General features: G+C 39.2%; 2 protein-coding genes across 3 annotated transcripts in view; both read left to right on the top strand.

Moving 5' to 3' along the window:
* The first annotated feature begins 85 nt into the window (after positions 1-85).
* On the top strand, positions 86-9,106 carry idh3b (isocitrate dehydrogenase (NAD(+)) 3 non-catalytic subunit beta). 2 transcript variants are annotated; one of them, XM_063474567.1, is made up of 11 exons: positions 86-181; positions 3,086-3,259; positions 3,639-3,759; positions 3,908-3,968; positions 4,051-4,183; positions 4,570-4,703; positions 4,837-4,939; positions 5,210-5,356; positions 5,626-5,720; positions 5,900-5,960; positions 8,740-9,106. In XM_063474567.1, exons 1-11 carry the CDS (start codon positions 140-142, stop codon positions 8,815-8,817), a joined length of 1,149 nt encoding a protein of 382 aa, XP_063330637.1. In that variant the 5' UTR covers positions 86-139; the 3' UTR covers positions 8,818-9,106. The 2 variants fall into 2 exon arrangements, with proteins under 2 accessions (XP_063330637.1, XP_063330636.1); XM_063474566.1 differs by lacking the exon at positions 8,740-9,106 and adding an exon at positions 6,847-7,038.
* Positions 9,107-10,465: 1,359 nt separating this feature from the next.
* ptpra (protein tyrosine phosphatase receptor type A) overlaps positions 10,466-21,659 on the top strand; it is a 32,065-nt gene continuing 20,871 nt past the window's right edge. The window contains exon 1 of the mRNA XM_063474565.1: positions 10,466-11,118. The gene's annotated coding sequence lies outside the window, so the exon portion shown is untranslated. The remainder of the gene's footprint in view (positions 11,119-21,659) is intronic.

Below are 21,659 nucleotides of genomic sequence, written 5' to 3'. Positions count from 1 at the left end.
AGTACCATCTGGTCTATGGAAATTGGTCTCCCCGTGGAGAAGGCGGTAGTTTTACGTTCTCCCCTGCAGGGGGCGCCATTGTCCCATTATTACCGCTCCACCACAGAAGAAGTAGCCCAGTTGCTTCGTGCCTGTGACGATGGCGGTCGTCTTGAGGGGAAGTTTAGTAACGTTGTTCAAGGTGAGAGCACAAATTATGTTGACGGGCTTTTTGTGTAAATAGAAAAAAATGGCTGCTTTAGTCATATTTCATATAAACGCAGCAAAGAGACGTTTACGCACTGAGTGTTGTCATGTGTTTCTTACGTGAATGCTAACCATCGTGAGTTTCATGGACGTCTGCATTACTGATAGAACGATTCTGAAGTATGTTTCCTTATCTGGAATTATTTTGCTGAAAATAGTTCTCGGTTTGTTTTATTTGTCAGTAGATACGTGCCTTAATAAGACATCCTCGTTAGTTGAGAAGGTCAGCTAAATTAGCTTAGCCTCCCAGCCTGTGTCAGTTAACCGTGTCAGTAACCTCCCTGTCCTTAGTGAACCGTTAGCTACTGCTACTCGTGGGGCTAATCACAAGCCGAGAGACTTGAAGCGAGCAACTCAGACAAGGTTTAGTTTTCAGTCAGATTTCTAGGTGTCAGTAAGAGTGCAAATATATTCAGTGTCTTACTTTAACCTGTAAGATTGCTGAGTTGGCCTTTTAACTTGTTGCCTACAGGTAAGATGCGGGTGAGGGTGATAATCATTCAGGATCACCTTGAAATATACAAACCGGTGACAAAATAAATGAAGAGGACGACAACATAAAGTCTCTTAGTAATAGATGCTGATGCAACACATACCACCAGGACAGCTTTACCATGCATTGCTACTGATTCCTAAAGTCTCAGGAACTCTTTCTGGATGGAAAACCACTTTTTTTCCCCATTGTGGTCGTGCAGAGTGCTGTTTTACCCGTCGATCCAACACCTCCCTTAGGGTTTTCAGCTGTTGACTGACCATTGTTCTCAACGACAATTTTTCATACCATTAAGTAATAAATTTCTCATAGATCCAAATGCAGATGTAACTCTTCCCATTGAAACATTAGTACTAGCCAGTACAGAGCCAGTAAAAAACAATGTCTTTAGCACAGTGCGAAGCTTGTGTCACAGGGATTATTTATACATATACTGACTTGATTATTTGGACAGATGTAATCTGTGCATCAACTATGACTCCAAGAAGAAAGCTCCTCCTCATTCTTTTTGTCTTGGTGGTCAGCAGACAGTAACATCTTCTGATGTTGTAGTGTACTAGTTAACACAATTCACCTAACAAGCCAAAGATTGCGTCAGGAAGGGCATCTGACGTAAAAATCCATTGAGCTACCCATTGTTGCACGAACGTTGCTGCTGCTGCTTCTGTCCACTATTGTAAGGCCTGATTTATACTGCTGTCGTGAATCTTTGTAGAGTCCACAACATAACTTGTGTCACTGACGACATGCTTGTGTGTGGTGTATGATATGTTAATTACCTTGGACATCTCCTGGTATTTTATATGTAGTGGCAACTGGTAGAAATAACTAAAATGTTGGTGACTTTTTTCCCTTGTCGATCCTCACTTTAATCAACTTTGCTGATTGAAGCATAAATTCCCATTAACAGTATATGGATGGCAGAAAATAAGGATGGCATAACCGGGCTTGTTTGAGACCGATGCTCCTGCCATCTTTGCTCAAACAATGATCTACAAAGTCTTCATCTTTCAAAGTCACTAAGACCTTTTTTTATTGCCATTTTCTATTAATACAGAATCACCTAGGCCTGCTTAAAATTTTCATATATGCCTCCAAACCTGATTGGAGTTGTGTTATATAGTGCACCTGTGTGGAAACATCTGCATTTGTTGTTTCTTTATTTACGCAGATTTTTTTTTCTCATTTATTTGTCTGTGTGTATTTACACAAAATCCCTTACTGACGTCTTCCCTTATAAAATGCATCTAGGCATCATCCTGAATAGCAATATGCATGAAATTACTATAATATTAGATGAAATGTAATTTATAATATTATATACTGTAGGTACCTACAGTGTTGTACCCTCATTCTCTCTTTCTGACTAAAACATGCTTCTCATAAAGTTGGGCTCACTGGTCATGACATGATGAAATGAGTGAAATAGGAAAAGACATTCCTGCTACACAAAGTTGTTCTCACTTTGTGTTTTTTCTAACAAATGTCTGAACACAGGCGCATTCCCCCAACATTGTTTTATTCCGATAATTTCTAAATGTCTTTATGTTTCAAAATCTTGAACAGATTTTTGTATATACACACTGTGGGGGGGAAAAAAGTCAGAAGCTGTAACAAGCAAACGTTGAGTGTAACAGATGTAGAAAAGTGATTCTGGTGTTGCTTGTTATCAAAAAAGTTCTGTCCAATTGGACACTAACAGACCTCTGACCAATGATCAATGACCAATAATAAATAGTCTTGTTTCAAGTAGACTAACTGCTCTTTTAACTTCTCTGAGGTCCTAAAAAGTTACCACAAAATGTATAATGTAGGTGCACTGTTTGGTATATGTGCAAATTATATATATATGTAGTATATCTATCTACAAGCCCATAATAGTTGAGACTCATTGATATACTCAGTGGACTCATATTATCTACCAGTCTGTTGGTATCATCATGTATAACAACTGATTAAAACTGTAAATAGGCTGGAGAAACACCATTCAATAATGTTATGATTGTTGACATTGTATATGTTGCCCACAAGAAGGCACTCTGCAGCTTCCCAGTTGGAACAACCAGTTGATCCAAACTAACTTGGGCAGAGTTGAGCTTAAATGAGTATATAAACAAACATAAATAGATTTAATTAACATGAATCTGTTGTATGTGTCTGAAAGGGAAAAAAATTCTGCAAATATATTGAAATATTGGATCCTGTATCAGTTGAGCTCTCGATATTAGAGTTTTCAATGTGTTGATAAGTAATACTATTAGAGAGTAGATATATGGGTTTATAGTATACTGCAGTGTTCTTTGTAATACTGTACCTAGTAAGTGTACCTTTGTTTCCCTCCTTCAGGCCCTGGTCGGTTCCAGGTGTCCACAGTTGGCCTCTCGTCCACTGAGTGTATCTGCTGGTCTCTGTAGTCCAGAAACACCACCGGCCCGTGCTGATGCTACCTTTAAAGTCACAATGGTGCCAGGGGATGGAGTAGGACCTGAACTAATGACTGCTGTAAAGGAAGTTTTTAAGGTACATTTACATAAGATTGACGATGGACTCATAACTGCTTTTTATCCTTATACCAAACATGTTGTATTCAGTATATCAGGTTTACTGATGATAGAAAATAATAGGGAACTTTTGACAAAAAATACATGTACAGATTTTTTTTTTTCCTCTGTCTGGTCCGATTTTTTACATTTTTCTTATATTAAATGTTAAGAAGCTCCTTTTTCATCTCGTTGTGTTTTGCAAATAATCTCCTTGCTTTACTTTTTCTAAGAAATCATTTTAAATATGGTGCTTAATGTTAAAGTAAAATAGTGGATTAAAACTGAGTAAGATTGTCATTCTTTATGTTGATTTGTGATCTTTCAAGAATGATTTTTTTTCCCCCATTTTTCTGTAGGCAGGTGATGTCCCAGTGGAATTTGAGGAATTCCACATGAGTGAAGTGCAGAACATGGCCAGCAAGGAAAAACTGGAACAAGTGTTGACCTCTATGAAGAGCAACAAAGTTGCCATTAAAGGTAGTCTTATTTCCTTTAATTCTTTGATTTTTCTCTCACAAAAAAATTGAATCCAGTAACAAAAAGCTGATTTAAATGGCTGCACTGAAGTAGTCTGAACTGCAGTGTATTTAGGCTTTAACGTGTTGGGGCATGTTATCTTATTTAGGAAAGATTCACACACCCATGGAATTCAAAGGCGAGCTGGCTTCATATGAGATGAGATTAAGGTAAATGACCAAATAAAAAATTGTGCGTTATTATTTGCACATGTCACGTTTAAAAATAACTCTACATCCGTCCACTCCCCAGGCGCAAGCTGGACCTGTTTGCTAATGTAGTTCATGTAAACAGCCTGCCAGGCTACAGCACTCGCCACAACAACCTGGACCTAGTCATCATCCGTGAGCAGACTGAGGGGGAGTACAGCTCCCTAGAGCATGAGGTAAACAGTACTCTTACTCACTGAAATCAGAGCATAAACAGCAGTTTTACACCCACCTGCAAATATACTGGAAGGTTTGTTTAAGGGTTTTGAAAGAAGCATTAAACTGGGCATCCGAATATAGTTAAGTCACAGAAATACAGATTAAGCTAGATTTTGATTTGTCCTTTACTTATAATGTGGTTCTTTAACTCTCCTATTTATTCATTTTAATATGAAACCTAGTTTACAGCATGATTATTTACACTTAGACCTCAAAGACTGTCTACAGTCAGGTTATGTGGGAGATTGTTGTTTATAGAACATAATGTATGTGTTCATTTTCTTGCATGACTCTTCAGCAAAATATATTTAACCATATGTTGTCATCCTCTTGTGTTTTCCAGAGTGTAACAGGTGTGATTGAATGTCTGAAGATCATCACCAGAGAGAAGTCACGCCGCATCGCCAAGTTTGCCTTTGACTATGCTACCAAGAAAGGGCGAAACAAGGTCACGGCTGTTCACAAAGCTAACATCATGTGAGTAATTTTTTTTCTTTTAAATGCGGCTTTGTCTTTGTTATTGTCTTATTTTGAAACCATGTACCTCCATTAAGGCTAAAAATGAGCATTACGGTAACTCGTGTCCTCATGTCCTCGTATCTTACTTTAGGAAACTCGGTGATGGCCTGTTTCTGCAGAGCTGTGCAGAGGTGGCACAGCTGTACCCCAAAATCAAATATGAGAACATCATCATTGATAACTGTTGTATGCAGGTATAAACAGACTTGCAGTTCCTTCCCTTTACCTTATCATTATTATTATTATTATTATTATTATTATTATCCATTACCCTTCAGATTAAATAAGTGAATGCTGTCTTTTATTCCTAATTGTATATTTATAACTTAGCGTTTGCTAGAAGTGCTCCATAAAAAAAAAATAGAATAACTGAAGACGTGCACTTTGATTTCACTGCAGTAAATGACCATAGCTGAGCACCGCTGATTCAGGCTTAAACTTGTCATTGTATTATTCTTCTGCAGCTGGTGCAAAACCCTTACCAGTTTGACGTGCTGGTGATGCCTAACCTGTACGGTAACATTATTGACAATCTAGCAGCAGGGTTGGTTGGAGGAGCAGGAGTTGTTCCTGGGGAAAGCTACAGTGCAGAATATGCTGTTTTTGAGACTGTGAGTTTCCAAAACCTCTCGCTTGTTTGTCTTTTTGTTTTGTTTTTTTCCTGGTCCTGATTTACTTAAAAGCCTATACTTTTCCTTTTTGTATTACTATGTGTAGAGTTCTTATGCAGATGAGCATAAAAGAGAAAACTGTAAACTGGGCTTCTGTAGAAAATAGTGTTATGAATTGATATTTATCACTATTAATGGACTGTTGGTTTCTCTGCCCAGATCCTTATACTGCAGTTTTTCATTTCTCGTATCATTTTTTTCTTTTTCAGGGTGCACGCCACCCATTTGCACAAGCTGTTGGAAGGAACATTGCAAACCCCACAGCCATGCTGCTCAGTGCTGCTAACATGCTCAGGCACCTCAAGTGAGTCACCTTCTACATTTTTTTCATAATGAGTATATCAAATTTTACACAATAGCCTCAAATTGTCTGTCCTAACCCAATATAATCATCAAGATCTTAAACAACCTCAGGCAGCTCTGTTAGTCTGAATGCGGACATGTGTCTGGTCACCTGTTCATTGTGATTATATTGTGTTGCAGTCTGGAATACCATTCTCAAATGGTGTCAGATGCTGTCAAGAGGGTCATAAAACAGGGCAAGGTAAGTGTTAGCTCTGCCCAGTCTGTGCTGCATGCAGGCTTTGAATGAGAAGACCACCACTATGCTATATAAATCCAGAAGCATTAACATTATTAACACCAAAAGAGCTGCTTTTTCTGTATGTTTTTACTTCCACTTTTTCAGTACCTCTAGCAGAGTAAAATAACAGCTGATAGCTCTGCAATATGTGGGCATATAAAGTCAGTCAGACTTGTATATTCTATATCTGTGATCTTGGTATTGTGGGTCAATAACTGCTGTCTTTGTGTACACAAAGTCTCAAAGAGAACCTCTAAAGAAAATGGTGATAGAAACTTAATGTAAATCATTGATTACGGTGTACTTTGCCTTAGATCAGCTTGCCTTAGAGCTCTGCCTTGCAATCTAAGGCCAACAACATCATCTCAAATCTCAGTAGTTCTTGGCCTACAAATAACTCATCCTGACTGCTAGTATAGTATACCATAGTGTGTTAAAGAGCCTTTGAATTCCTACGTTTAAGTCACTCTTAGCTGCTCTCTTTCAGTGCCTTCCTTGCTTAATTTTGTCCCTCTTTTACATGTTCAGGATTGTATGGGTTTGTTAACAAAATTATGTCGTAAATTCCTTTTTAAACTATTTTGGACTAAAAAGCTGCGTCTGCTCCGTACTGACACTAACATGCACTGACACAAACATGCACATGAAGTTGGTCAGCCTTTGTCCCCTAGATGATGATAATAAACACCAGCTTGCAGGGTAGTTTATCATTAAATTATTATTATTTTTATTATTACATTGTCTGAATGCTCTTTTTCTCCCATCTGCTTTAATTTCCTCCACCTCCTTGTACCCCATTGCCATCTGTTTGTGTGTGTATACATTTGTGTGTTTGTGCAAATTCCAGGTACGGACACGAGACCTTGGCGGATACTGTACCACTACCGATTTTGTGCATGCTGTTGTGGAAAACCTGCGTCACCGACCCATTTACTAAGATATTTCATCATAGTCCTCGCTGACTGACTCCTTTTTCCCTAAATCTGGACGTTGTTCTTAACATGGTCTGGATGCATGTTAAGACACCCTCCCCACCCACCCACCCCAAATGGCAGCTCACTGAGAGCTGTGCTACACATTTCTGACATAAGTTGCATCATAATGACATTGGTTCTGCTGGCTTGCTTGTAGATCCACTTCCGTTAAGCTTTGACATCTGTTGATTTGGGATTAAAAAGTATACCTCATGATGTTTTGCATCACACAGCTAGACCTCCTGTTTCCTGTATTCATGCAGTCTTCTCTGCCCTCACAGTCTTTTCTCCATTCCTTTGCATCTTTTTGTTTTTGGAGTTTTGAGCTGATGAGTTCATAAAGACCATTTCTTCACACATTGTGGGACACTTAACTTTTTTTCTTTCTTTTTTTTAAACTTTTATTATTTAAATGTTTCTTCCTGTCCCATCGGTCTCGCATTTCATTGGAAACTTGCTGTAAAGCCACCAGAGTCTTTTAAAAAGTTTGTATCGCCTTTATTCAGAATTGGTCTAAAAACTGTAACTATAACTCAGTAACAGTATAACGCTGCTACAAATTACTGCACATTTAAATAAAACTGTAATTTCATTATTGCACTATAAATTCAACTATTGGTGCTGGGATTTCCTGTTCACTGTAACCTGGCATAATTAAAAACATCATAATTGGCAGCTGTTGGGGAAACTGATATGGAAGATCAGTATCTTTGTGCACCAAAAAAAATTTAAATGGCAGCATTAGCTTGCATTAGCCATTCACAATCAAAGTCACCATAGTTGTAGCATGTAGTTTATTAAAAAGAGTTATTTAAGCACATAGCAGAGGAATTTGTTACATGATTATACAGAAATCAGCCATAACATTAAAAACATTAATATTATTTGGATCCTTACTGTGGTGCTGCTCCAAGCGCTGACCATCAGGCTGTGGACATGGGACTTGTCCTGTGGTGTCTGACTTGGATGCTCACAAAGGTTCCTTTGATTTGTTTTGGTGTGATGCAGTGTAGACAGGGAGAGGCTGCTGCTGTCAGGGAGTGTTGTCAACTTGGAAGGGTGTGCCTCTTCTGTAAAAATGTTGGTGGGAAGCAACAAAGAAAACCTCCCAACAAATACCCTCACAGCACATTGATCAATGTTATTTACATTTTAATTGGTTTGATGTTTTTGCTGATTGCTGTATGGTGTTTCCTGGTTTAGTCGTCTTTCTTTTTTTTTCCCCACCATAAAGTCAGCACAGTTATAACTGCTACACTAAGGTTCAATCATCCTGTCCATCTCGCTTTTGGTACCATTTTGCATCAATTTGAAGTGGAAGCTTGCTCACCAAAAATAAAAATAAAAAAATACTTCTTCTTAACAGTGTTTGTGTGTTGACCTTTGACCCAAGTTCCCCAGTAAAAGTAATATCATGTGCCTTTAGCCAGCATTTAAATTTAAATATTTCAACAAACCAAGAGCTTCACTCGTACTGAACAACAACAACGTAATCTTTCCTGCATCATTAAAATACACTGAAATACTGTATATGGTCATTTGATGTTTTTAAATCCAAACCTGGACTGGTACTTATGTGTGGCTAGAGAACGAGAGGAAAGTTCAGCTGATGCTTTTTTTTTCTTTTCATATCATCATTCACACTGTGTTCATTCTGTGAGTACTGCTTTCAAAGGCTCTCTAACATGCTGACCGTGATACAGAATGTGGACATGTGTTTCTGCAGCTGTGCATATAATAACGTGCTGTCCTTATGTTTGCAACAGGTGCGCACTGCAGATCTGGGGGGCTATGCAACAAGCGACGAGTTCACCCGTGCTGTCATTGCTAACCTGTCGGTCTGAGCTTTATATTTGCAGATCTGTCAGCTGCTGAATCGCACACATTTTTAATTAACTTCCTGTCTTACACGCTTGTACGCACAATACAGCCCTATCCCCTACATTCTACACGCAGTGCCCTTCTTATCAGAGCAAAATGCTAATGAAACACATTGTCCACAATGTTTTATTTTTGCTGTTTTAAAGTTGATATTTAAACACTTAACGTTGCATCCAATAAAAAAAAAAGTGGATTGGTAATATTTTTTCTTTTTTTTTAATGGTGCAAAACTTATAATGCTGTTACACTATTTCACACCACTTCCTGACATTCTACTGCCTTGCATGATACTCTAATTTCTACTTAATGATTTTATGTGTGGACATTAACCAGAAGTCAAAACACAATGTATGTATATTTCAATATTAATAAAGTTTTAACTTAATGCTTCTTCATTTATGATATATGAATAATAAATAATAAATGGAATATGACATCTTGCGTGCAGAATCCTTGAATGAACGTCATGGAGACTAATGCGGTGTTATTAAAAGTTTATTATGGCTGCAGCATGAGGATCCTAACTCCCTTCCTGTGTCAAAACATATTCATGGTGGTTTTTGGAGAATTTAAATGTTGGAAAAACAGAGTTTTTCTGGCTGTGTTGGGTGTATCATGGTACAGTGTATGCACCAGGTCCCCAAGATCATTGACCATTAAAAACATGTTTACAAGACAGACACTCTGTTCAAAGACTTCTTACCATTAACTAACAGTTCAATATCAAATATATTTTTTGCCTTAATCTATATAAATTATTAATAAATTGTAGAAAATTTTCCAGCTTTTTCTTTACTGATCTTCTCACACCCTCAGACAACATCTCTGTCTGGTCTTGTGGTGCTAGAAGAATACAACATTTCATAACACTGATCACGTGTATATGATATTAGAAAACGCTGCATATACAGATGATACCCGATGTTATAAGCCATGTGATACAAATCGTCTGGTTAAACTGCTGGCATGTCTTAAACATATAAGCGCCTGTAATTTTGTTTAGTTTTTTTTTTTTTTGTCCTCTAGCCCACAGTTTCCTATTGATTATTTTATTAACACATTCTCAAAGAAACACAACCAACAGCAAAAAACAATGGAAAATATTTTTTATTGAAATTTCTGAATCTGATGATCATTCTTACTGTTGTAGACAGAAAATGAACTGTTTACAATTTACATGTTACTACTAGTTATTTATTAACTTCAAAGTGGCTCAGTAAATTATATTAAAAAATTGTTACCGGTAAAATACAAATATCATTAAAAATGTATATTATTTTAGTTAGAAAATCAGTTCTCTACCTACTTATCACTACAAAACCAAGTTGTAATACCTGAAAATATCATTAGAAAGGGTAAAAATGTAATAACCTCAGCAAAATAACTTAGGATACTGCTGACTAATGAAAGGATAAAAATAATAAAAAATTTTGCTTAAAGGCAAATGACTATTACTGGATATATTACTGACTAAAATAGTCTTTAATTATTTGTTAAAAATAAATTACATGGCTTTCAACAAATGACCTTTTCCTCTATTAAACATGTGGGCCCAACCATCAAACTGATGTCACATTTCTGTAATATTGCCCCTGGAGAGTTATACTCTTTAAAGAATAATCTGATAATTCCCTCTGAAATTTATGTAGATTGGAAAAATAAAGTGGTCTATCATCAATCAGAACAGGTCTCTCAATACTGTGTTAGGTAGGGGATGGGGACCGCTGCAATGTGGAAGGTGTAAAGTGGATCTGGGCCAGCAGGTGTCGCTGCGGGCTACAGAGAAACACAGCGGAGAAGAGACGGGGCCAGGCCTGGGAATTCGTTCCCCGCTTCCCATTCTTCCTATGCAGACAGACACACAACATGGCGGACTAGAATAGTCGGCCGACGCGCCCGGATACAGCGGATAAACCCTGGGATTTAACATCCAAGAAGGCGAAGAAAATACCCTCCGAAGAGACGCTACAGAAGGGCGAAATTCAAATTTTTTGGAGGGGGCGCTTTCTTTACCCTGGCTTTAGCGGATAAACTGACTGTGAAGTGTTGGCAGTGCGTCCCAGATCGTGCTTCCCTCCTCTGCTATCACCCTGGTCCCCCCCACCTCCACCCCACTCACACTCTCGGTTCCTGGGGTGTGGAGAAAGGGGCCGGGGTTGAAAACGTGGAAGACAGGATAAATTCCCACTTGGCTTTCATTTTTTTCCCCTTCTTCTTCTCTCGCCTCCCCCCTCCGGTTTCCTTTGGGCTCTACAGGAGTTGTGGTGAGTTTTCTTGTTTTTGTTGCGCAAAGCAGAATCCCACTTGTTACAATGTCGCTCTACGGGCATGTTTCCCCGTGTTGTAACATTGTGTCACCCTCAAACGAGCACTTTCCGTCCCCGTCCCCCCCTCCTCCCGCGTTTTACGTTACATGATGCCGTTATCGTTTGGGGGGGCTCGTCCACGGAGCAGCGCGGCGTTTAATGAGTTGTGAGCCTCCCTGTAACGCCTGAACATTTCAGAAGTAGCTCGGAGGCAGGGAGGGAAATTTTGGCGAGGGGGGACTCCGAAGAAAGGAGGGGAGGGGGGAAGCTTTAAGAGAGAGTGCGACAACATTTAAGAAGTTGGTTTTGTTGTGCCAACACAGATGCTGTTGCGCTTACGCTGGAACAAAGAGGGGGTGGAGTGGCGGGGAGAGGGGGTTCCAGGGTTGCCTCACTGGAAAGTACACTTTATTGATCAACGCTTTGTTATTACACGTTCAGAGAGGGAGGGAGGGAGGGAGGGAGTGGAGCTGGGTGGAGGAGCAAGGGGGGCTTCATGCGACCCTCAACAGGAATTAGGTCGCCCTGACGTTAACGTGTATGCTCTGTCAAATCACAGCGGCTGCTTTGTGTTTCTTCTCCTCTTCAAGATGGGGGTCTCACATGTGTGCTTTCCCAAACTTTTTTCTTTTTTTAATTATTAATAATAGTCCCCTCTCTTTCTAAGCCTTGGGTGTATCCAAGCATACAATTTTAGTCTTGTGGGTGTTGATGGCTTTTTAAAATTATTATTATTTCAATCCTTTACTCGGACTTGAGCAGTGATTCATGAATTCCCATCTCATCAGAACACGGATCTTGTTGTAAGGGCTCGCTTGTCATTGCCAGTAGTGGGAATTGGCATTAAACATCGGTGGCATAACTGCTGCAGCCGAGCTGAGCATCAGCTACAAGAACACTGCATCAGCAAAGGAGTGTGAAAGCCTCAAAGTCAGAGCAGAGAGAGGGAGAGGAACATCATCAGGCTGATCGAACATGGCAGAGACTTCCTTGTCATTTCTGGGAAAAGCCTCTGCTACAGAATGTCAGCCTGAAGCTCCGCTTATAATGCTTGGTTCAGTTCACTGAACTGTGGCACATATATATACACCATGCTTCACCATGTGTGCCTCCCCACAGCAGGCATTCAGCTTCACTTGAGGCCGTCATGTCATGTTAGGACCATCCCAGTGCACAAAATCTCCCAACTCCTGTGACTCTTCTCTCGGGCTTATCCTGACCTCTGTCTGTCAGGCCTGAACATATTCACCTTTCACCCTCTACCCCATTAAAAAACAAACCAAACCAAAAAACTGTTAAACCATAGCTGCCTGTCAAACATCACCAGCACCTTGAAAGCCATATTGTGGAAAGAGGGAAAAAGTTTGCTTTGGCAATACGGCAGAAAAAGGCAGGGCTGTTAGAATCGTGCTCACTATGCCTGTATATATCTTTGCACCTATTCTAAGGAGAGAGAAAAAACTGAGTTATTTCTGTCTTGTTGGGATGCTGTCAGAGTTTTAGCAGAGGAACTGGAGTGATCATCCTCGCACCACACTTTTCACGATTGGCCTAGTTACTAAAAATAAAATAAGTATAGCTTGAAATCACTTTGTGGGAACTTTGCGTCGAGTGTCAATGAGTGGGTGTTTAAAATAATGGCCCGTGTGTTGTGAAATTTCACAATTTCAGGGCTCTGACACAATATTATGAGTTTGCTTTTTGGGTGGGGCTGGAGGTATATTTTTGTTTCCACCTGTGGGCCCTGCATGTTTTGCTGAGGAAGAGCACTGTAATTCAGCCTCTCGCGGGATAAACACTGCTCCATTTAGAGGATTATGATGCATTACAGGAGCCTGATTGGAGCTACATGCGATATGTCAATTGGATCTTAATGACATTTATTCCACAATACAGGAAATGAACCTGTGTGATTACTAATGACTGACTAAATATTGTGCCTGGCTAGAAAGGACGCCATCGAACATCCTTCAGCTTTGCCCTGCCTCTCTGCTGAATGGAAATAGTAATTATGTAATATCTTCAAGTTATTTAGTCAAATGTTTCTTTTAAATTTTCTTGATTCCGGCTGACTGCTGTTTCTGGTCGCTCACGCTCATAGCAACGATTAACAGTGGGTGTTTTTGTACATGGAAAAGTACTTTGGATGTGCAAAGAGGTTCTTTTGATTTTTGTAAGCTCATGTGGGTCCACGTCAGTCAGGATCTGGTTGCCACCTTCCTTTTCCATCATAGTGTGTTAAAGCAGTGCTATTTCTCCCTTTTGGGGGATGTTAGAAATCAACATAAAGAATTACTCTTGGCTGTACTGCAGTACTGTAACTACAGCTACAGCTTTTAGGTTTTCACTTTATTTCAAAAGAGTGCCTATGATTCAAACTGAAGCTATATGTATTAATCTTTGCCATTGGCCTGCCAACAAGACCTGTTTTGTCCTGCTCTGGAAGAAGGGGGGGAAAGTGCTCAGAGAGCCTGTAAGCAAGTGAGTAGTTTTTCAGTGCACCACCTAAAGGTGAAGCTGGACAAAATGGATTTTAAAGAGAAGCCAAGTCATGATGTTGCTTTGAAGTCAAGTCCCCGGTGATTATGTTATTATCTTAGATGGTTTTGTTATCTTTCAGAGGAAAAGGAGGGGACGGCTGCAGTAGGATGACTACTTCAGATATCAGAGCTGTCATTTCGGGTTTCCATTGATAGAAATCCAAAATAACCAAAGGATAGTTGGCAGGTGTTGTTGGGAAATTGAGCAATGCCACCCTGTGCATGTAAACCTGTATATATGTATTTTTTGTATAAGCAGTACTTAAATAAACATCTCCATGATCGGTTACTTATATATTGCAAATTAGAGGGTTTTTTTCCTTGGTTAATTAAGATTTTCTTTTCTGGATGTTCCAATAACTGCTTTATGGTTTTGTTGTCGGGTGACAAAATTAAATTGAAATCAATCTGAAATTTCTGCAGAGCTTAAAGGGAATAAATCAATAGGGCATAAAATGTATTGAAATTATCCGCAACTTGACCACAGAGTAGAACATCAGTAAAAGTAAATGAGTAATTTCTAATGCAGTAATAGCCTACTCACTGATGGAGGCCGTTTTCTGTATTTACTCCTTTGTATACGTGTGTCTACATTTTACTATCATCAACAGATGGTATCGGCTCAGCAGCAAATGTGGATGGAGGGGCCTTTAACTTGACACCTGGTTAAGGTCGATTTTATGGGGTGTTATTAAATTCTATACCCCTTATGTTGTATTATAAAGAAAACATATGTAAGAATCAAACCTTCAGCTCAAATTTGGCAACCTCAGACATCAGACCAAGCTTGTATAATGACGGAACGCAGCAGGATGTCCTCACAGCAACCCCTCCTCATACACACACACACACACACACACACACACACACACACACACACACACACACACACACACACACACACACACACACAGATGTGTGAGTTGTATATAACTAAGTGGTCACTTAGGAGAACAGGCTCTACTGTATTGTATGATGTTCATTATTTAAGAATGAAAAGTGTGGTTCTGTGGTGTAGTGGTTAACATATTACACATCAGATTCCTGCTTTGAGACTGGGAGGAGATATAAACTCAGGGGCTTATAAACTAGTGGGATGGGTGTGTTTCATCAGGAAGAACATCTACTGTAAAATCTGCCTATACAAATACAGGACTACAGCTGCCTCTCATTTCTTAATACATAGGACATAAGAAAAAAAAAGTACAGCTCTAACAAACTTGAAAAGTGAATATTTGGTATGACCACCTTTAATTCTTCAACAAAACTTTGGCACTCATGTTGTTGGTACAAAACAATTTTATGCCTGACAGACTGATTTTTTTTTTTTTTGGGGGGGGGGGAGTTGACCAGCTGTTAATAAGCGTATCAGTAAGTGTATGAGTTGTTGGTAATGTGTAGACACAACACTGGTCGTCCCTTGAGTTACGTGCCTTTTATATGCTTGAATGATTCATAGGTCGGTATGACTGTTACAGCCCCAAGTAACTGTACTTTTCTTTTTTATTACTCCTGTTAATTAGTTATAAAATCAGCTTACATCCTTCACTGCTTTATATATGATATGAGTGTTGGCACCAACAACTACAAAGATAAATGTTTTCTGCCTCCCAACAGCTGCACAGGAGCAATAAAATATAGTCTAAAGCTGTTTAAAAATAGGTTTTAAATACAGAGATTTATTATCTTTTAAAACAGTTAGGTAAGCAAGACTAACAGTGTGAAGTTCTCATTTAGTGCCAACTTTTGGGGCTTGATGGTTTTTATATACGTAGTGCAGTGCCCAAAAAAAAAAAAAAATCAGATTTCATGCCCGCCTCAGATGCATGCTGGATCTACAAATCGGTTTTGGTGTTTAAGTTTCAAAGGGCAGAAGTGAATCGAGTTTCATTGTGGCCCTTGAGCTGTCCATTTGGCCCTGCACCACTCTTCAAGGTCACAGTGGCTTTTGTGGGGAGACCATGCTTTGCGCCTCCACATCCTCTCTGTGTCCAATGTGGGAAAGCTTGAGAGGCCCCTGGCATGCTCTGTGAGAAACCCCACAACGAATTAGACACAGAGCAGAGCTTCACTGACTCACCACTTTCACTCATTGAAACAAGTTAGTTTTCTTGATCCTTCCAGCCTAATGGAACCAAATGATCATTACAGGCTTAATAACAGACACAGCGGTCTCTCTTGCCCTTATGATTAGCCAGAATAGTAACCCCATGCTTCTCTTCATCTTTTCATCAACTCACCAGCTTGTGAATGAAGCCAACAGGAACACAAACCACACCAGCAGGGAGTAGTATCCCTCAAAAAGGGAAGTCCAGAGGATTGTGGCTGTTGTATGTGGCACTGGGGACATATAATCTGTGGTCTGTTTTAGAGCATGAGTCCTAGCGGCCTTGACTTAGACCTACTTCAGTCTCCCGTGAAGAGAAGCATTCACAGTAGTTCAGTTACCCCAGACCCCCTCCCTCTGAGGACATAGAAACAGTATTAATATGCTATGAATGGAAACAGACAGACAAGCAGTGCAGAAACTTGTGAAGCTGGAAGCCTTGTGAGAAAGCCATGAATGGTGAATTCCCTTGACTCTGGTGCTGGTGTCCTGTCATTGAGGTCTAGGCTCTGTGTGGTACAGGGGTCAAGCACTTACCTTTTGAAATATATTGAATCCTAAATACAATTATTTTTAAAATAATATAAAAGATGAGTGTCTTTTAGCCCTCCAATGCCTTCCATTAATTAGATGGGATTGGAATGTGCGTAGTTATTTTGATATCACTTTCAACATAGCGCCAGTCCCCCTGCTCTCAGTGGCAAAAACAAAGGAAACTAAAAAGTTAAAAAATGTGGTCACACTAGAGCTGATGCTGCTGTACTTGATGTCACTAATGCAGTCTTTTCCACACACAGAAAAAATCTGCAACTCGCTCCCTGGCATCTGAATCACAACAGTCTTGTCCCGTTAACACATTTATAAAACAAGCAGTCTCGACTGTGATTCGGTTTCAGTCACATCTACTTTAAATAACACTTGTCTGATCACAAAGGTGTGATCAGCAACTGCTAGGGATTCTTCTTTTTCTATTCATACATTTATATTCCTGCAGCTGAAAAATATACTAATAACCTATATGACCCTAAGGTCACATGTAAATACAAAACCATCACTGAAGTCCTCAACCATGAGCAAGAACTTGCCATATTAAATGACTACCTTGTATTGATTTTGGCCTGTGGTTGTCATGGAAATGTAATATTGGACTTCCTTTATATTTTACCTATAAATGCTCCTTTCACTGTGTGAATGAAATTGCATGGCAACAGCCCAGCTCTTTCACAACTGTACGATTGCTCTCTTATTAGGTCTGCCTGTGCTTGACTGTAGGCAGAATTGTATGTGTCATTATAAGGCTTTGACTTGCTTGCACAGTTTCTCAGAGTTCAGTATATTATCATTCATATATATGTATATATACATATAGATAGATCTTCACTGGAATTGTAAATATGAGACTTAAAGAGATTCCAGTGGAAGTGAAGGAAACCTTCATCAAGCCGAGTACACATAATAAAGCTGGAGAGATAGACAGCAAAAAACTTTAGGAGTGGCCAAATAACAATGTGATGCATTCTTAACTGAATGAATGCATTTGCCAGCTCAGCAGCACCAAAAGGTCTGAAAGGCCATATAAGATGACTAAAGTGCATGATGACTGAATTATTTCCATTGTTAAAAAATGGTTGTGAAAAAATAATTTCACAACATCTGACCAAGTCTTGACCAAGCTAAGAGGTGCCTTCATGAATGTAAATACAAAATGTTTCTAACTAGGTGAAAAAGAAAAAAAAGACTCAAGAACAGGAAGGCCAGATTAGACTTTGTAGATAAACATCTTAAACAGCTGGCACAGTTCTTCCATCCATCCATCCATCCATCCATCCATCCATTTTCTTCCATTTATCCGAGGCCAGGTCGCCATGGCAGCCGGCTAAGCAGAGAAGCCCAGATCTCCCTTTCTTCAGCCACCTCCAACTTGAACCAGAATTACAGCAAAAGAAAAGTATGCAGAAGGAGAGAACTGGTTATGATTCAAAGCATACCACATTATCTGTCAAACATGGTGGAGGTAGTGTAATGGTATAAGCATGCATGGCTGACACTACCGCTACTGTGGTACTACTGTGTATTGATGATGTGACTGCTGATAGAAGAAGCAGAATAAATTCAGAAGTGTACAGGGTTATGCTCTCTGCTTAGATTAAGCCAGACTGATTGCACAGCACTAGCAAATAGATAATGACCCAAAACAAAGGAATGAGATATTAAGTGACCAAATAAGTCACCTGATTACAACCCAAAAGGACATGCTTATCAGTTTTAAGATATTTTATGTACCATCATAACACTGTCCCCTACATTTGCTGGCTGCCATTAAGACTCTATAAGGTTATCTTAAACAACTAAAAGGGTATTGGTTTTTGTTTTACATGTTTCATAAAATCCTTCTACCCCCAATTTTTCACTCACAAAATGTGACACCTGCTCTTTGACTGTAATGTCAGCTGTCTGTTCCATAATCACAGAGAAATACTCTGGAGACTTTCTTTAATTAGCATTCTCAAAACATCACGTGACATAATTTCAGTAAACACGTTTAGGATATCATGAGAGACTTACTTGCTATCCTTACAAATTAGCCATGACTGCAACCCTGGTATATCCTTAGCATACAGGTTTGGCAACTGGATCAAATTGAACTGTGCATCTGGTTTCATTCAAATCGCCAATCCCTGACACTGAAGACAGAATAATGTAGCCAACAAAGCTATTCTAGCAGACATAGAAGGAACAATGCTAGCAGCAGCAACTTGAAAAGCCATCTTACACAAAAGCTACCATCATCAATCCTTGATCATGTGTTGATAATAGAAGCAGGGTACTCATATTTATAGCTGTAGCACAGACCTCAGAGGACACTTTTTTCATGGAGTTTAAAGCTATGTAGAGAAATTTAATTTCTCAGCTAGCTTTATACAAGTCATTCTCTTCTTTTGTGTTGTCTGTCAGTGTTAACTGATGAGCACTGGTGGAACTGGAACTAGTGGATTTCAGTTTCCTAACTACAAATTTGTCCATTTCATCAACATTACATCTTTCTCTCTCCAAGGCTAATGTTCTAGCAGCTAACGTTGCGTAAGGCGCGTTGGTGCCAAACTGTTCGTTTGTTGTATGAAATAGTGCTCTGACTGAAGTTCTCAGACCTGAAAGTTTTCATATCGAGTCAATCTAAATTTAATCTGGGCGTGTGCTGGCACACATGGGTGCTCAGCATTCTGTGGAGGCCAAAGTTTTTCTGCCCCAGACTCATTTTGTCTCATATGACACATAATTTGAAATGCCTAATGTTGATAAGAAAACATCCAATATTTGACTAGTCAGAGAATAATTAAATTTAGTCCAAGTGGAAAAAGTCAGTTTGTTGATACTTATTTAAAACAAAGTCCTTTTTATCTAAGGATCATTCCAGCCAGTGCAGTTGGTTCTCATAGTTCTTTTATTTCTAAAGCTAAATCAAAAGTATATCTCTTAAAAGAGTAAAAAAAAACCATGCCATTATTTAATGGAGTTAAAAAGGAAGAGGGTGTGCTGACACATTTCTGCGTTGTATTTTTATTCCCACCAGTCAATCTATTGATTTTGTGTTGCGTGTCATAGTCTTAAGGAAGCTGTGGCAGCTTTCACTTTGCTGTAGGACAGCTCTTCCAAACAGTGGCCGCTGTAAAGGGCTAGCTCTAAGTGCTCTGCCTTGTCTGAAAAATACTCACATGGCTGCACAACACAAGCCCAAAGTAAGGCGAGCAGGAACTGCATGACTACCTTTTGCGCTATTCATTCTCTAATAGATGTGTATGTGTATGTACATGTTGCCTCTGCAGGGAATAGTATGATGAAACTGTTGGAAAGATATTTACTGCTGAGCAGCAGGCTGGCTCTAAAGAAGGCAGACTGAGAATTAAAAAATGCTTTGTCAGTCAAATGTGTTTGTGAAATATGAAATCAAATCAAATAGGAGTGGTGAGCTGCTGCGTTTTGTTTTAAGCAGGAGCTTGTCACACGTTGTCAGTAATGGTGTTACAGTAAGACGATGTTTATCAGACATTTTGAAACATTAGTGTCTTGTCAAGGCACCACGTGACTGACTAATTTAAGCTGCAGTGTCCTCTTTATTAATTCAAGTACACAGCTAATTAATCGAACACTAAAAGCACTTTGGTTCCTGCATCCTCATTTGAGTGTAAATTACAGTGTTTAAGGTAACGCGTTCCAAAATAAAGTGTTACCTTAAACTCGTTATATGTTTCAATAATGCAGTAATGTTGCGTAATACTGTACTAAATTAAGTTTATTCACATTACAGTTACATTTATGTCATTACTTGCGTTACAAAGGTTCTTCAGTTATCTGCACAGTGGGTGGATAGAAATAGCAAGCGCATCAAATTTGCCTTTTTCTTCCCACTCACTCGTTCTATAATCATGCTGATCTCATCAGGAAAATGGTGGAGCAGTCTATAACTTTTGAGGAGTGGAGTTGTGGACGTTACTCTTATTTTTAGTGTATGAAAGGAGAAGAGCAAGATGATAAAGTGCAAACTGCATCCAGGACAGAAACAACAGCATTATAGTGTTGACACAACAGCAGCTCTTTGCAAGCATCTGCACTGACGGCATGGTGACACAAATCTAGCAAACAGTCCAGAGTGATGCTAAAGCTGAGTGCATGCCAACCCCAGCCCAGCAGCCAGTCTGGCCTTCAACAGGTAACAAAGGCAGTGAAGATCACTCAGTCTTGTAGCACTGTGGCCTCTATTCCTACCTATACATATATCTACAGTAGAATTACTAGTACTCACACAGTCTCTTTGCTCTGGTTTTCAACTGCTTTGTGTTTTCAGCATTGTGGTCCAACTTAAACACTAAAATAATTATATTTATCTCCTCTTTAGCATAGGGATTTGTGTTAATAGGCAGGATTGTAGTCTAAGCCTTATATTCTTAACTAGTAATTATCTCAGGCCATGTTCCAGAATAAAGGCCCTTACAAACCGAACACATTGTGAAATATTTGCATGTGTATAAAGGCCTTAATACAAAAATAACATAATGAGTATTGTAACAAATGATTCATTAACATACTGCATTACTTTAAAAAAAGTAACAAGTAATTTGTAATGCATTACTGTTTTTGAGTAAGGACCCCAACCCTGTCCATCACCTAGAGTATCTTTTCAATAGATAGCTCTGCCTGCATAGAACCTAAAAGTGCCACAAATAGAAGCTCTTGCCCAGTGCGTGTTAAATTAATGATGTCTTCTACCAACACATGAGTCTTCTGAGAAGGAATTGCATGCATTTACACCTACACACTGGAACAACTGCTCAAGAGGCTATAATACATTAAAATGTTACCGCAGGCTATTGTAGTCCTGCAGCTACACTGTCTCTAGATAAAAACCTCTCAGGCACCTGCAGCATCTGTGAAGTGAGGTTAGCAGCAGGACTGGCATATATCACTTACACCAGCACAGTGACACGTCATGCAGCCTCGGTGAATAGCATGCAGAAAGCAATGAGTCACGAGTACATTACTAATCTTAGTGCATCTCATCAAATTGATCCTAATATAAACATGGTAGAACGCTGCTTCACACAGACTGGTATCAATCATCCTGTCTGGTATATTTGAAGGCTCTTTTTTGAGTACTGAAGGAGAACAGGGTGAGGTAGCGTTTATGGGCTTAGGTCAAAGATGTATTAACAGGGAGTTTTGTTTTTCTGACTACTTGACCAGACAGGATATGCTCTTTGAGTTATGAGTGACATAATTTAATATGTGATATTAACATAAACAGTATTTTTCTTGAATAACAGTGTGCCTGCATGATAGTAATGATATCAAGCTTT

Source organism: Pelmatolapia mariae, linkage group LG5 (genome assembly GCF_036321145.2).
Source record: "Pelmatolapia mariae isolate MD_Pm_ZW linkage group LG5, Pm_UMD_F_2, whole genome shotgun sequence".
Lineage (NCBI taxonomy): Eukaryota > Metazoa > Chordata > Actinopteri > Cichliformes > Cichlidae > Pelmatolapia > Pelmatolapia mariae.
This window is presented reverse-complemented; position numbering and strand designations above follow the sequence as displayed.